At 36.8% G+C, this 17,946-nt stretch overlaps 1 protein-coding gene across 1 annotated transcript in view; it reads left to right on the forward strand.

Annotated features, from left to right (window-relative positions):
* The window catches only part of LOC138698182 (serpin B4-like), a 124,315-nt gene that overhangs the window by 48,651 nt on the left and 57,718 nt on the right, over nt 1-17,946 (forward strand). The window contains exons 4-5 of the mRNA XM_069823932.1: nt 7,833-8,049; nt 15,957-16,171. Coding sequence (XP_069680033.1) covers nt 7,833-8,049; nt 15,957-16,171 — 432 coding nt within the window. The remainder of the gene's footprint in view (nt 1-7,832; nt 8,050-15,956; nt 16,172-17,946) is intronic.

The following is a 17,946-nucleotide window of genomic DNA, read 5'->3' on the forward strand; positions in this document are numbered from 1 at the left end:
ATATTGTTACAGTCAAAGCTATAAGGCCGAGCAATCTAGGTATATTTGACCTAGGATAATACCTTTCTTCTGCTAGTCTGGCAGTGTGAAATTTATCATTTCTTAGACGAACGTTTATCGTCCATAAAAATTCTATGGATGTCTGAAGTGTCTGAGCTGTGAATCTCATATAAGCCTATATAATGCAATATGTTCCGAATTTAATGTTCAGGAAATGAAAGGCGTAATTCTGTGTTCACTCGATATCTACACCTATATCCAAAGTAAAATAGGCGAGAATAATTATACGTCAGAAAAGCTTGATGTTCTTGCGGTTCCAAGCAGAATCCCTCCAACTACAGAGCACGTCATGATCATAGTCCGTGAAGCGGCAATAATCTACGTAAGAACTAGTGCTTACTTCTGACGAGATTTTATCGTTGCATCTAACCACTATACGTTAAGTTAAAAGTCGTATATTATAATTCAGGAATGAAAATATTTTGTGAGCGTTTCATATTATTAAAAACATACCGTTTACTCGTGTCATTCCTTCAATTATATAACCACAATTATTACTAAAAGCAGAGAAAGTCCACCCTTGTGGCTGAGGGGTTAGCTTGTCTAACTCCGACCCAGCGGGCCCAGATTCGATCCCGGTCGGGACGAATTGCCTGGGTGAGATTTTTTCGGGGTTTATCCCTCATACCTATGGACGAATATCAGGTAACTTTATCAGGCGATTGGAACCCCACTCATCTTCGCCACTTCCTTTCCTCCCCTATCATCCCTTTATTCATCATCGCGTTACTTTTTCTGGCTTTCAGATCGCTCTACAGGTGGTCCTAGCTCTCTCGACCGACCTCCGTGGATTGTATTCAAGTGATGATGGATAGCTTCTGCAACGGAACCGGGGCAGACCTTCTCGGAGGAGGACTTCCGCCTCGGACCGTTACGGGAGCCTTGTAAAGGCGAGGTTGTCGAAACAGGAGTGGTATACATAGACTCTGTTGGAACTATGGAATTATTCCATATCTGCGTCTCGTAGACCAGAAGTAGAGTGTTCGTTGCTCGTTTAATGATTCGAAGGTTGTGAGATCGGGCCTGGTTCAAATTTTCATTTTATTTTTAATCATTATTTAGCGATATAAATAATATTCAAATTATCATTTATATTCTGTTATCGTTCTTTAGCGTTATACATAATATTCAAGTTATCATTTATATTCTGTTGTCGATATAAATAATATTGAAGCTATTTTGTTATCGTTCTTTTAGCGATTTAAATAATATTCGAGTTATAGTCCACACCTGTGGAGTAACGGTCAGCGCGTCTGGCCGCGAAACCAGCTGGCCCAGGTTCGAATCCCGGTCGGGGCAAGTTACCTGGTTGAAGTTTTTTCCGGGGTTTTCCCCTCAACCCAATACGAGCAAATGCTGGGTAACTTTCGGTGCTGGGTCCCGGACTCATTTCACCAGCATTATCACCTTCATATCATTCAGACGCTAAATAACCTAGATGTTGATACAGCATCGTAAAATAATATATATTATTTTAATGTAGCGAAGTACATATGATATTTCCATGCAGATATCCGGTGTGGCTTAGTGGATAAAGCATCAGCACGTAGAGCTGAAAACCCGGGTTCAAATCCCGGCGCCGGAGAATTTTTCTCCGTTCCATTACTCTTTCATCGTCGTAAAATAACCCAATAAATATTCGAGTTATAATATTTTATATTCCATTATCGTTCTTTGGCTATATAAATAATATTCAAGTCTTCATTTGTATTCTGTTATCGTTCTTTAGCGATATAAATAATATTAAAATTATCATTTGTATTCTGTTATCGTTCTTTAACGATATAAATAATATTCAAGTTATTTATATTCTGTTCTTGTTCTTTCGCAATAGGTATACATACGTACACGTGAACTATTAAAACGAGAAATTTGGTGACAGGTGGATTGGACATGCTGGACCTATTGCATGGCCACCTTCCTCATCCGATATAATACCATTGGACTAATTTTTTGGGAGCACATAAAACGAAAAGTCATGTTTACACCACCTACAACGAAAGAGAATATAAAACGTAGAATAAATTAAACTTGTCGCACTGTTAGCCCCTTCATGTTGTTAAAGATAGAGAAAACCTTTCCAGAAGAATTACCAAGTGCTTAGATTTTAATGGAGGCTACTTGAGCACTTAATGACATAAATAAAGTAAATACCTCGGTATTTATTAATTTTCTTATTCATTTTGTAATCTTTTCTACTACTGTATACTTCAATGAAAACACCCTGTTAACTGCTCAATAATTTATTTAAAAAAAGTTTCAATAAAAGTTGCTTAGTTTATTGAGGGGAACAAAAATGTTTTAAAAGAATTCCATGGTTTCATTTAAAAATAAGAAGATGCGCCCCGGCGCCCCCTAAAGGGATCCTTGGGAAATATTGCTCATATCACAGTTTGGAAGACCCCTTCCGCCAATAAAATTTAGAAGACAAAGCATTTGGTTTTATCTTTTCATTTAAGAGATATGTGGGCGATCCTGTATATACTTAGCTGCGATGGATGCACACATATCTTAAATTTAAAAGTAATAAACACTTTTCACTTCACAATGTAAACTGGGTTGTAAATAAATCTGTGATTTAGTCTCAATAACTACGATAATATTTAGAATCTCGCTTCACATATAACGGCGTTGAACGAATGAAACCAAAACCTTCTTGATACGCAAACATCATGATAAACAAAGAAAAGTAAAGCCTTACAAACAAAACATAAGTCTTCTTTACACGCATTTCTTGTTATATTTGTTAAATTGTAAAATTTATAAATAAATATTTCAAGTTTTTAGTATTTTTGCAAATTTCTTGAGTTAGTAACGAATCGAAAGAAACATTTCCCATCGTAATAGGTGCTGTAGTTTTCTCAAAATGTTGCGTAAGGAACGAAATTATATATACAGAATGAGTCATAAGTATGTCTGGAAAACGCGTGAGCGTGATCTTGGATCAAAAATAGGAACAATTCCTTATATGACAATTTGACGGAAAATGCTTATTTATTGGAGAAATGGTCATACTTTCTTTTCTTTTCTCTTTTTGTTGTGTCACAAGTACATGTTTGGAAACTTGTCATTTAACGTTTACAAAAGGTGTTCAATGTGTCCCCCTCCATTGTTTACATATGCCTGAGCACGATGCATACACGAATGGCGAATTTGCTCAAACACCATGTTGTCATCACGGATAAATTGGTATGCATTTTCAACACGCTGCAATAGCTCCTCTGCATCATTCACTGGTATTGCATAGACGACAGCCTTCAAGTGATCCCAAAGGTAAACATCTAATGGGGTGAGATCGGGTGATCTGGGTTGCCAAGGCACTGGACCACCGCGTCCAATCAAAACAAAAACAATGTACTACTGTCTTGTCACTGTTGTTTGTAAATAAACACTTGTACAAAATCAAAACAAAAAACAACACAATAATATGATAATATACTTATGAAAACAAAAGTCACTATTACTCCAATAAATAAGCATTTTCCGTGAAATTTTCATATAAGGAATTGTTCTTATTTTTAATCCAGGACCACGCTCACGCGTTTTCCAAACATACTTATGATTAAAGCGCGGACCTCGTTGCCTTTTCATTGCCTGCTGCCGCGATACAAGTTGTCTACACAAGGGCTATACGGAGAATCTGACGTCACGTCCACATCACTCGCGATGGGTACGGCGTCTCGACGCATTCTCAATACGTACAGCAGTCGGTCGGGCACGTGTAGACCGTGCAGAGTTGTAAACAAGAGTGCCAGTAATGTCAGACGTAAAGAAACAGAAGTTGGTACATTATGTGGAGGAATTTGGCCGTGAGTATTTCACTATACAAGGAGTAAATATATTTTGCAAAGTATTCCATGTACAGTTTAAAGGCCACAGAAAAAATGTCATCCGGAAGCACTGTAAGTCTAAACAACATAAAAAAGTATAACCCTGTTTGCCAGACATGATACAACATCGAGTTCAAATTCATATAAGCCTACTCAGAGAGAGTTTTGTAACGACCTCTGCAATATGATGGTATTTTGCAATATTCCGTTACACAAGTTACAAAATGCTACTTTCAAATCATTTCTGCAGAAATATATTGGGCGAAACGTTCCATGCGAGTCAACTCTATGCAAAAGATATTTATCCCCGTGCTATGATCATGTCATCAACGACATTAGGAAATCTGTCGCAAATAATAAAATATGGGTTTCTATAGACGGAACGGCAGATGTGGAAGGAAGGTCTATTGGCAATGTTATTGTTGGAATATTATCTCCGGACAAACATTCACAAAAATACTTGTTAAAAACCGAGGTGCTTACTGCAGTAAACAGTTCCACAATTGATACTCTCTTTGAGACTGCTATGAATCTTTTGTGGCCTGATGGAATACAAAGAGAAAATGTCCTTCTTTTTGTGACCGATGCTGCAGCATACATGTTAAAAGCAGCACGCCAAATCTGGACTAGATATCCAAACCTGCTACATTTAACTTGCTTGGCCCATGGTCTGCATAGAGTAGCTGAAGAAATTATTTCGTTATTCCCTGATATTGACAGCTAAATCTCCAACGGAAATAAAATCTTTTTGAAATCCCCGTCTGGAAAACAGAAATTCAAAGATATCATACCAGGAATTTCTTTGCCACCACAGCCCATTTTAACTCGGTGGGGAACTTGGTTGAAGGCGGTATTGTACTATTGTGAACACTACAAGGAAGTCCGTGGTGTAATACAAACATTTGATGATAAAGCGAGCACGTCAATAAAGGTTGCAAAGTCGTTGTTTTCGGAAGCACTCTATGAAGATCTGTTGTACATAAAAGATTTTTACAAAGATGTTCCCACAACAATAAAACAACTAGAATCGTCAACCCTCGAAATGTCCAGTGGCCTCTAACTCGTAGAACATTTGTACCAAAGTCTGTGTGAAGCAAAACCACATCCAAGTTTGGAACCGATTAAGACGAAATTTGGGACCGTGTTGAAAAAGAACTGTGGATTTTCAGAAATGTGTGAAATAAGAGATATTTTGTCGGTTAATGGCGAGCCCTCAGATGATACGTGTGGTAGCTCATATTTTCGTTTCGCACCACTCACGTCTTGCGATGTGGAACGCACATTTTCTCAGTTCAAAATGTTTCTAAGTGATAGGCGGAGAGGTTTTCTTTCGACATTTTATGGAAATGTATTGTTCTTTATTCTAATGGAACTGTGGACGCATCAATAGGTGAATCATAAATGAAAACTGTTGTACAGTATTGCATTCTATTAATAATATAATGTTATTAAAGTTCTAAGGATGTGTTACAATGCATTTATTTACAACAACGCTGTCATGTAAAGAAGGTGCAACTTTGTCCTTCACCGCACTGAACCTGTAAAACGGAGGGAACGTCCGTATCGTCCCCTCCCACCACACATCAAACTAGGCATATACCACACTATCCAAGCGTAGGTAACTTATGAACGCGGGCAACGAAGACCGTGCTTTAGTCATTATACTGTATATTGCTGGCGTCCAATCCTTGCGTCTCGAATTTATGAGTCACTTATTTCTTCTTTCTTTGTCAGCAGGAAAAATGGTACAATTTGTAGATTCCATGCCTACAATTATTTGAATAATTTGGAGCCGCACAACCAACCATTGCGTAAAATTAATACTATAGTTTAATGTTTAAAACTAAAATGCATCCACAGGCCAGATCTTTTACTTTCCGTATTGTTGTTTCCGCCACACAGACGTCACGTCACGTTACTCGCTTAGGAATCAACATGGAGGATTGATTGGTCTGCTCGGGGAATATAGTGCTTTACCCGAACTCATGCTTTATGAAGTCGAAATTGCGATAGAAAAGCTGAAAAAGTAGAAGTCTACAGGTATCGATCAAATTCCAGCAGAATTAGTATGAATTATGGAAGGAATCCAAAATTGTATCCCTTCTTAAAGATACTTAATTTTCATATCCACTTCTTATTTTCTTAAATTTTGAACTTCACAATTTCTGGGAAAAAAAGGAGTTAGGTAATCGAGAAATTGAGTACAAGGAGAAGTATAAAGAAAAATAAGATAAAAGAACCAAGAAGGGAACAAAGATGGAAATGAAAAAGAGAGGTGGGGAGAATAATTAAATAAGTGGAGAAAATGGAGTCAAAAAGGAACACAATGGACAATTATTCAGGAGAAATTTGTGTTGAAATTCAATTACTTACAAAAAAAAATAGAGCATAAAAGTTCTCAACGACTGAAAGGTTCAGTTGACAGAGTCTAACAGAAAATGTTTAATAGACAGAAACTATATCAATCACAAAAGACAAATAAACAGTCTCTTCATAAAATAAAAAAGAATGTTTTCAACATTTCTGACAACCCCTTATCAAAAACAGAATTTCCGGATCCAACGACTAGAATATTTTTTTAACTCGAGGATAATATTATGTATATGCAAAACGTTGCGAACGTTTTTTTTAATTAAATTATTTTTTTTTTCATAAGAAATGGAAAATCCAAATCTTTCTTTATTTTTCACACTTATCAGTCTATTTTCATTTAGTCATTATTTGACTTAGTTGAATTGCCACACGCAGCATGCAATCAGGTTGCCGATGTACGGTAGTATAGAAGAGGTGAGCGACCTCTCGGTCTCGTAGTATAACCAGTTCATGTTAAGAGATGTGACCGGTCCAAATAGATAGAGCAGCTACAGCTAATGTAGACCTATGTAAGCACTTGTTTTTGCATTATTGTGGTTGGAATAGTCAAAGCTTAACATTTGTTCGGTGCAAACAAGAATTCAATCAAACATACTACAATGAGTGTGTTGCTGTTCCAAACAATTGCCCCTGGAATATCCTTACCCCCGCAGCCAGCCTTGACCCGTTGGAAAACGTGGTTGGATGCTGTTAATTATTATGCAAAATATTACTGCAAAATAATGGAGGTAATTGATGCATTGGATAGCACAGACAGTTCCGCTGTTGCAGCTGCAAAATCATTGCCTTCTGAGTAGCTATTGGAAGATATTCTGTTCATTGATTCTAATTTTAAAATAGTGCCCAAAAGCATCACCCTGTTAGAATCGTCTAATCTACAAATCTCAGAAGCCCTTAATATAATGTATAAAGTATCATAAACCGTTATCCAAAATAACAATTCACTAATTTCAGAAAAAGTGAAATGTAAGTTGAGAAACATTATTACTAAAAATTCTGCCTATTCACAACTTCGTATTATAAATGATGTACTATCAGGTCACGACAAGACGTCTGAAGTTGGTGTACTAAAAAGCAGTGACTTTCCGTTCTTCAAATATGCACGTATTACATCGTGTGTTGTTGAACGTACATTTTCCCAATATAAAAACTGTTTAAGTGACCATCGGAGGAGGTTACTTTGCAGTCGCTCAAAATGTACGTAACTCTTCACTGCAATGCACATATTCAAGGATGATGTGAGTATATTATATTAAATTTTAAGAGTTAATATATCTCACTACACAATAATTGTGTATTTACATGTTTAGACGTTTCCTACTTCAATGATCATTCATTATATTTCTTGAATGCAGGATAAAGGTTTTATTGTAACCGTAGTATACTGCTCAGTGTTTACATCAGAGGCATACTCCATCCGTTGCGCGTCCCCTTCTCATACAGTCTATACCGCGTGCGTAGTAAACCTTACGATTCTCGTGGCAATTCCACGAAGTCTAGTCATTATAATGCGTCGTCAAGATAATAATAGTCAGAATATAGAACTCTAAAGTGTACTCTCTTTTTCAGAAACGAAAGACGAACTCTTTGGTGCTAGAGTTCGGAAACAAAGTGTATGCCAAGTCGGACTTCGAAGTCGCGCCCGAGTACAAACAGATTCTTATCCGTGATTTCCTGTCAGACGTCGAGACAGCAGATTTCCTACATCCAGTGCAGTCAGCTAGTCAGATCAACTCATGGGTGGCCAACATCACGCACAACAGAATCCCAACCATTCTGAAGCCAAGTACGTTTCCTCTTCTAAGTTTTGCTTCTTATAAACCTAACCCTTTCAAGTTATGTAGATAGTATATGTACTCTCCATTTAGAGTTTTTCAAAATAAAGTGGTAATTTAAATTACTCATATTTGATTCATTTTCTGCACAACCTTAAAAATTCTGGCACTGGTATACAGACGTGGACAAATTATTAGACTAAATTAATTATATGTGCAACAAAGCTGTATTTATCGGTAGAAATAATAAACAAAAATGTATTTTACACAGATATAATGAACAGAAAATTGAGTGTTGAGGTTACTAATATTTTGTGAACATTCCCTTATTCTTCATTGACATGTTAATTTTGTCAGGGATGCTGGAAACCAAAGTTTGACACTTTCTTTGAATATCAGCATCATTTAGCATGATACCAGACAGTGCTTAATTGAGTCCATGTTTTGTTGTAAGCCTCTTTTTGTTCACTTTCTTCTTCAATATAGATCACAGATTTTCAATTTCGTTCATGTCCGGTCTTCTTGCAGGCCATGGGAGAATGTCTTCTGCAGTATGTAATTAAAACACCGTAGTACCAACATAGCCAGAAAAAATATACTTAACCATTGGAAAAATATACCAGAAGATGTAAACAATCATTTTACAACAATAGAGACTTTGTGAATTATACTGATAATTAGGGCTAGGATTTTGATGAAATTTCATCTTTTTTCTAGTAAGCCAGAAACATAGCTGCTTTAGTATTTATATGTTATGTGATAAACTAAGTGTTTTAAGACATTTTTGTTAAGGCATTTTTTTTTTTCATTTTTTGCCTGTTTCAACTCATAAGAGCATATACCAGTAGATTTTTATTTATTTTATTGGGTTATTTTACGACGCTGTATCAACATCTAGGTTATTTAGCGTCTGAATGATATGAAGGTGATAATGCCGGTGAAATGAGTCCGGGGTCCAGCACCGAAAGTTACCCAGCATTTGCTCGTATTGCGTTGAGGGAAAACCCCGGAAAAAACCTCAACCAGGTAACTTGCCCCAACCGGGATTCGAACCCGGGCCACCTGGTTTCGCGGCCAGACGCGCTGACCGTTACTCCACAGGTGTGGACTATACGAGTAGATATATGTATTCTTAATAAATGTAGATTTATACGGTACCTATACATTCTTATAGCCAAATGAAGATTTCAGAGAATGTTCAAAACTTATCAACATAAAGCAGTACCAAGAAAATTGTCCAAAAAATAACCTATTAAATAAAATTAGATAAAATCTGATATCAAAACAAGTACTCAAAATGAAACCCATAACTCAACATGTTGTAGGTATAGTTAGCCTGCTTTATCAACGCAGTGGTACTGAGAAAAAGATAAAGAGAGCGAGCATTACAGAGAGACAAAAATGTTCTACGCTCGCAAACTCTTCTAACAAAACACTGTGTTCTTTTCTGAATAAGTGATAATCACGTGTGCTTTAAACAACATATTTAAACTTAAATTTTGAACTTTAATTGTTATCATAATATATTAATATAATTCCTATAAATTAGTTTGAATTCGCTATAAGTATGCAGCACGGACGGTCCTTTTCAGTCGGTGAAAAGAGATACACGTTACTATAATGGACAATTAGGCTTCCTGTGATGTTTATTATTCTATAATGAAGCTGTATTGGAAAGAGTGGGTGAAGAAAAAATGATGCCCAAACTGATCAGGAAGAGAATAAAGAATTGGTTGGGTCACTGGCTAGAAGAAATTGTCTACAGAAGGATGGACTGGAAGGAGTGATGAACGGGAGAAGAGTTCGGGTTAGAAGAAGATATCAGATGATAGACGACATAAAGCTATATGGATCATATGCGGAGATAAAGAAGAAGGCGTAAAATAGGAAAGATTGGAGAATACTGATTTGCAGTGAAAGATCTGCCCTCTAGTAGAAAACTATGAATGACTGAATAAATCCCAACCAACCTTGTTCCTGATGTAAACGAAAAGAAATGGCAGTCGCCTTGTACGCTCTTCGTGTTTGGAGATAGGACGATATATACATATGCTTCCGAAGAAAGTAGTTCACCGGTTAATCGTAATATTTGTGTGATATAATGATGAAAATATTACAACGAAGTGAGACGTGAAGTTCGTTAATGCTTTTAATTTGTTTATTTATAAGTTATGAATCATAATTATAATTTAATGTAATCTGAGTAAATACACGTTATTGGTTGAGTTTGTAATCAAGCAGATACTGTTCTATACGCCATGAATTTAATAGGATATCATAACTGGCAAACATGTTAATAGTATCGTAGGAACCGTTGCTTACGAGATTATATACAAACTGGTGCATAGCATGATCAAAAGTGGGTCTCTGACCGACATGACAATTTCTGCCGCTAGGTTCACCTCGCAGTTCTATTAAATGAGAAATACTTCCATTACTAAGCATTGTGTATCGTGAAAATTCTTTGATTAATTTTGCATTACTGATCGAGTACGAAGATTATAAACATGCCAAGCATATTACAATCTTACTTGAGATTTATTGATGACTTGTTAAGAAACAGTATGCAGATTTTCAGCGTCATTTATTTATTTATTTATTTATTTATTTAATCTGACAGGATTAAGGCCATAAAGGCCTCCTCTTCCATCCCACCAGATAGCACATATAAATACAAAAAAGAAATACAGAAGCTGGTGAAAATAATACAAATTAAATTAAAGCCCTATAGAGGGTCAATAGGATCAAAAGAACACTAGAGAGCTCTCATCGAGCTAATACAAGGAAAAAAAAGAAAGAAAACCAGAGATAGCAATGATGATAGTGATGATAATAATAATAATAATAATAATAATAATAATAATAATAATAATAATGATAATATATATATATTACATATTAATTGTCAATTTTACAACAGCACAGTTACAATATTTACTATATGGCATGGGTTAAGCCGAAGTTGCGCAACCTGACAGGTGTTCAAAAAGCAATTCCATGAATTAGAATGGAATTTACAGTTTTGTTTCCCGAAAGTCTGAATTTGTTCACTTAAAAAATTTTGCTTTTAAACTACATTCTTCATCTGGTTTCATTTACTTTGGCAAGTTGATTGTTTTCACTTCCGTGTTTTTTCTACTTCAGATTTCGTTCCCTCTAATCTGTTATACGTAATTGCTGAAAGTGAACTGCCGGTGTCTTCTGCTTTCAGACATTATTATTATTATTATTATTATTATTATTATTATTATTATTATTATTATTAAACTAGTAGGCTATAATATTTGAGGAGAAAAATTCGCTCCGGCGCCGGGGATCGAACCCGGGTCCTTGGTTCTACGTACCAAGCGCTCTGACCACTGAGCTACGCCGAATTCAATCCACAGCACCGGACCGAACTCTCCTCCTTGAATGTTTCCCTTTTGGCCTGACTCCAAGTTAGGCATATATGTTGACGTTTTATGTCCAAGTCAACTGCCATTATACAAGGGGCGCACTCAGCTGAGTGACTTATTTGGCCGGGATTCCGCAGTTAAGTGCACAGTAATCTGTACAGAAATATGCACTGCTAGCTATGAGAATATTAAAGATATTTTTATTGATTTGTCCTACAGAATAATATCTGTAATATTAATGTAATAATAATGGTCCGGTGCTGTGGATTCAATTCGGCATAGCTCAGGGGTCAGAGTACGTAGAACCAAGGACCCGGGTTCGATCCCCGGCACCGGAGCGAATTTTTCTCCTCAAATATTGCCAATATTACAGATATTATTCTGTAGGACAAATTAATAAAAATATATTTAATATTCTTATAGCTAGCAGTGAATATTTCTGTACAGATTACTGTGCACTTAACTGCGGAATTCCGGCCAAATAAGTCACTCAGCTAAGTGCGCCCCTTGTATAATGGCAGTTGACTTGGACATAAAACGTCAACATATATGCCTAACTTGGAGTCAGGCCAAAAGGGAAACATTCAAGGAGGAGGGTTCGGTCCGATGCTGTGGATTGAATTCGGCGTAGCTCAGTGGTCAGAGCGCTTGGTACGTAGAATCAAGGACCCGGGTTCGATCCCCGGCGCCGGAGCGAATTTTTCTTCTCAAATATTAATTGTCAATATTACAGATATTATTCTGTAGGACAAATTAATAAAATTATCTTTAATAATAGGCTATAGTTTTTAGTCTGTCTTGCCTTAAGACAATCAGTAGCGTAATTCGAGGAAATGAGTATGATTAAAAATAATTCATAATCGCGAAATATTCCACGACAATGATTACTGCTGTATATTGACACTATACGATTTGCATTATTTAGGATAGGCCTACAACATACGCAGCAATTGGATTTTAATGTTGCGCATGCCGAGTTTAGTGTAACGTACTCCCCTCATCCTCCAAGCCAAATCAAATATTATTACGACATTACGAGTAATAAATAAATAATAATTACTACAGTTATTCGTTGTGACAAAATACAATTATCACTGCATGGTGTACCGAAGATTTTACTTTGTGTTTTCATTAAACGGAAATGTCATGAGTGACGACAGAAAAACAGCTCAGGGGAGCGAGATGCAGACATTACTATAAAAAAGAAATGGGGATCGGGGAGAGCAGATGCGCATGTGCCTATGGGCGGCAAAAAAAAATCGTCCCTGAGATATTTGTTTATGTTTGGGAAATCGTCAAATCCGGAAACCATTTCTAATCACATATATTGCAGACTAACTTCCTAATTAATTTAATTTTAACTCCTAATTTAAAAAGAGTTTACACACGCTAAAATATCACAGCATTTGCTATTACAGGGTGGACTAAAGTGTTCATATAAAATGTATTAAGTTTCTTTCATTATCTCCGAAAAGGTACGGTGTATGAATTGAACAACAGGATGGTAGTACGTTTGTTTATAATATGTAATATATTTTAATATCAAGAATGACAGCCATTCATTTTAATATAATTGAGCGTAGAAGTTTTAAAATTACGTCTATTGATCATAAAAAATTATACGAAACATTTAATAAGCAATGGTAAGTCCTCTAAATGTCACAAATGTCAATGTCATTTAAGTGTTCTGCTATGAACAGCGCTCCGAGCGACAGAATTGGCATTACGCGGGAACCACTTTAGACCCGTATTTGAAGCGCTATGCGCCAGCTTGTATAATCTCGTAAGCAATGGTAGGAACACTAGCCTATTACTTTCAAACTCACACAACCTCAATTCAACAAGTAAGCGTGGAGGATTGATCAAATTGTGTTCAACGTCTAATAAAATTAAGGACGACGATTTATTTTTGGAACCTGAATGGTTTGGCTCACACCGTAGTAGAGGAGATTACACTAATAGAAGCTCCAGTGACGAGGAAATGGGTTCGTTATAGGAGATTGAACAACTGCAGGAATCTGAATGCGGTAGGCCTATGCATTTTAAAGTTAAAAATAATTAATTGATTATCTCTGCATGTATTAAAATAGTAAAGCTTGCGAGGTCATCACAGCTTCCTGGTCGAGGGTTACACAATCCTCGTAATATCTAAGTGTTGCATAAACTTTTGTACAGTATTTTAACTCATGCGCGTGCATATTTATTTCTTTCAATCATGTGCTGTTACCATAATATATTTCTCCATCCCTTTGTTTACATCAGGAATAAGGTTGGCTGGGACATAGAATAGTCTTTGATACTTACAACTTACTTACTTACAAATGGCTTTTAAGGAACCCGCAGGTTCGTTGCCGCCCTCACAAGCCCGCCATCGGTCCCTATTCTGTGCAAGATTAATCCAGTCTCCATCATTATATTCCACCTCCCTCAAATCCATTTTAATATTATCCTCCCATCTACGTCTCAGCCCCCAAAGGTTTTTTTCCCCTCAGGCCTACCAACTAACACACTATATCAGCCGTGGCGAAAATGTGATCGTGCGCCGAGCCACTGTGTAGCCTGCAACGTACATAGCACCTATGGAGGGAGGCGGACACTCAATTGAAAAGTGAAGCAACTGTCTGACTTATTAAGGGATTTTCATTTTCCTTACGTCAACCACTTAAATATAAGTTTATACAAAATAAGATTACAAATTAATGTTTAGTACGTACGTGTAACGAAAAGAAAATGAATAAGAAAACATAGGACACATTATCACAACCTAAAATTAACTGTCTTCAGAATGTCTCTCAGGAATTATGTCACTTACTGCCAGTCGTAGTTGATCACGAAGGTATTTGTCTGTCAGTCGTGATCTAAATTTGGTTTTCACTATTTCCACTGTTGAAAATAGATATTGAAAACAGATATTTACTTTTTGGCAAAAATTTGAAAAGTTCAACATTTGTCAAGTCCTTACATCTAGCTTTCATTGTAACATTACATTGTAAATCTGTGAGTTTAAATTGAAGATCTAACCGCATTATTCGTACATCTGCTGAAAAAGGATCGACGTACAGAGATAATTATGAGAATAATAATAATAATAATAATAATAATAATAATAATAATAATAATAATAATAATAATAGTAATAATAACACAACCTTTTAATGTTTCATGAGTCACATGTAGTATAATGCCGTTTTATATTATACAACCGTTTTCCTCGTAATACTTATGAACAAATCATACATTTAATATTCTCATCATATTGGCAGCAAAAAAATGCGTCCTCCCATCCTACTTGAAACTTTCGTTTTTGTAGAGGTACATGGTTTCGAGAGAGACATTGCGATGAAACGCCACTCGCAGGTCGGAAACAAATACAAATGGAACGGAGTTTGACTCCAGTGAGTGAGAGGGTGGGGATTGGGGGAGGTAGGAAGCAAGAGAAATGCATAGCTATCATTGCGAGCCACAATGTGCTCGCGAGTCACATTTTAGCCACGGCTGCTCTATATTATGCATTTCTGGATTCGCCCATACGTGCTATTTGGCCTGCCCATCTCAAACGTCTGTATTTAAAGTTCCTAATTATGTCAGGTGAAGAATACAATGCGTGCAGTTCTGTATTGTGTAACTTTCTCCATTCTCCTGTAACTTCATCCCTTTTAGCCCCAGTTATTTTCCTAAGAACCTTATTCTCAAACACCCTTAATCTCTGTTTCTCTCTCAAAGTGAGAGTCCAAGTTTCACAACCATACAGAACAACCGGTAATATAACTGTTTTATAAATTCTAACTTTCAGATTTTTTGACAGCAGACTAGAGTACCAGAGAACCAGTCTCATTCCGAGGCTTATTGTAAGGTTTCGTAACAAGCTGTTTTTTACGGTGATGGATTGTTATCCCTTCGCTCAACCCCCAAGCTGGGGGACCACCCCTTATCGGCTGTCCACGACTGCTTATTCAATATATTCGCAGCTACCCTCCATATCTGAGGCTGTCTCCTCTATCCGCAACCTGAGGACGCGCCATGACATGGTGATAGGTAACCACAATACAAGAAGTCGTTGATGTTATCGATTAAAATTAAATTTATTCGAAGGTAGAATGCAGAATACCGAATTATCCATTCAACAATTATTCAGTTTCTATTTATTTGTTCTAATTCTAAAATGGAATTAATTCATTGAATTGTTTCCAACTGTCGAACAATTTCACAGTTATGGCTAACCGATCATTCTTTAGTATTTATTCGATAGCGCTTATTGAAATATACACCCTTCCATTATATGAAAAATGAGTTTAAATCCCGCCGAAATACGTCCTGTATTTGGGTAAATTAAAGTCACATGATTTTGCTATATGTAATAGTGTGTAGGGTACGTTCCGTTCTGAAATTAAGGGATACAGCGAGCTACTCTAGTAAACACTGAGAGAGTGTTGAATTGAGCAACGTCAGCTTTCATAAGACAGGGACAAGTCTTGATGATAAAAAGATGATAATGATGATGATGATCTTATTTCTGGTTATAGGCGACATTTCTGAACGAACGCAGATGGTGTTAGTGAACGGCATCTTCCTGAAAGGTGTGTGGTTGACTCCGTTCAGAGAAGAAAACACTTCTGAGAAGACCTTCAGCCCGAATCCCGGAGTCGAAATCAAAGTCCCCATGATGCATCAAACCGGCAAGTTCAGGGCAGGTGATGATCCCAACCTAGGCGCCAAGTGGGTCGAACTACCCTTTGATGTAAGTCAAGGTCATTTGGCATTGTAACTTTCACATCTAATTTAAATCGGACTCCAAAGTAAGATTAATCAGATTTTATTAAATTACAAAATAAAGCATAGACTGTAGCTACTTGTTACAAATTTAAAGGGGTGAGAATGAGATAGTCCAAAGCCACACTTTTACCAGAAAGGACTTTTTGTGCGAGTTCATTTCTTACACATATGGGGAAGCTACTAGTAAAATATTATAAAATTTACTCAACAAATAACAGAAATAGACGCTAAAGAAATTATGACACCGCACCTAATAGGATTGCACTATAAACTTTAAATACGTTCTCCTGTAAAGTTTTGTTCTTGTGGCTTAGGACTATATCATTCTCACCCTTTCATTTGTATTTCGTGTTCTTAATTTATTTATTTGTATTTTATTCCTTATATATTCATTTTTGTTCACTGCCTTAGAAAAAGATTATCCGGTTTTGTTCGTATACTTGGAAAATTCGATTATTTATTATTATTATTATTATTATTATTATTATTATTATTATTATTATTATTATTATTATTATTATTATTATTTAGAAGAGGTACGGTATGTGTGCTTATAAAGTCCCAGTACATTTTGTGGATAACGTAGTCCAAGTACAAAAAAAAAAAACTATAAGTTAGTATTTAGTACCAAGTCAATGTTCCACATGGCCTCCATCAATCTCAATACACGTTTCCCAACGTCGCACCGTCGCCCAGACAACATTCGCCAATATGTATATCCACTATAATATTTCACTCGCCTGGCGTATGCGTTCTTGCAGACATGCAGATTAGGAACCTTGGTTCTGTACACCTATTGGTTGATGAACCCCCAAGCGAAAAGGTCCAGGGGTGTGAGGACGGGCGAACGCGGTGTCCAGATATGAGAAGATGCCCTTCCTATTATCTGTTGGGAAACATCTCATTGAGATACGTACAGTCAGAGATAAGTGTGGTGGTGCTCCATCTTTTTGCAACACCACTGATCAATGATACCATCTTGCAGTAGCTGTGGCTGTAAGAAAAATTGCAACATGTCAAGATACCTGTCTCCCGTGATTGCTCCGCAAACATGTACGGACAATAAACTTTTCGCTTCGTAAAATCAAGCGAAACATTCACTTCGAGTGAATGCTTTTTCCCATTCCATGGTTTCATTGGGGTGTTCGTCTGCCCATATGCGACAATTGTGTCAATTCCCACATCTACAAGTGTGAAACGTGGCTTCGTCGGTGAATACAATGTTATTCATTAAATTATCCCGCTCTGCAGCTTCACAGAGGTCATAACACATTGCAAGTCGTGCTGCGTAATCTTCGGCTTCCAGTTTCTGGACCACTTGCATATGATAGACTCGTTTCTTCAGGGTAAAATGCAGCACTTTCCAGACTGATGACGGTGATATTCCCAGCTCACGACTCAAATGGCGAGAGGATGCCTATGGATTATGCTCAATGGCGTTTCGGATAGCCTCCACATTTTCGGCGGATACTTGTGACCGTTCTGTGCGTGGCTCATTCGCCACAGATCCTGTGCGCATGAACTTATTCACGAGAATCTGGATGTTACCTCGTGTTGGAGCCGGTTTAATAAATATTCTTTGGAACATGTTTCTAACGTCCTCATATGACCGACCTCTTAAACGTACAGCTCACTGATGGTCAACATGTTGTGTATCTTTCTAACAACCATAACAGATAAGTCATATGTAAGCGATTTATTGAAAATATATTGGGAATTTATAAGCACACTGTATACAGA

The sequence above is a fragment of the Periplaneta americana genome, chromosome 4 (assembly GCF_040183065.1).
Source record: "Periplaneta americana isolate PAMFEO1 chromosome 4, P.americana_PAMFEO1_priV1, whole genome shotgun sequence".
NCBI lineage: Eukaryota > Metazoa > Arthropoda > Insecta > Blattodea > Blattidae > Periplaneta > Periplaneta americana.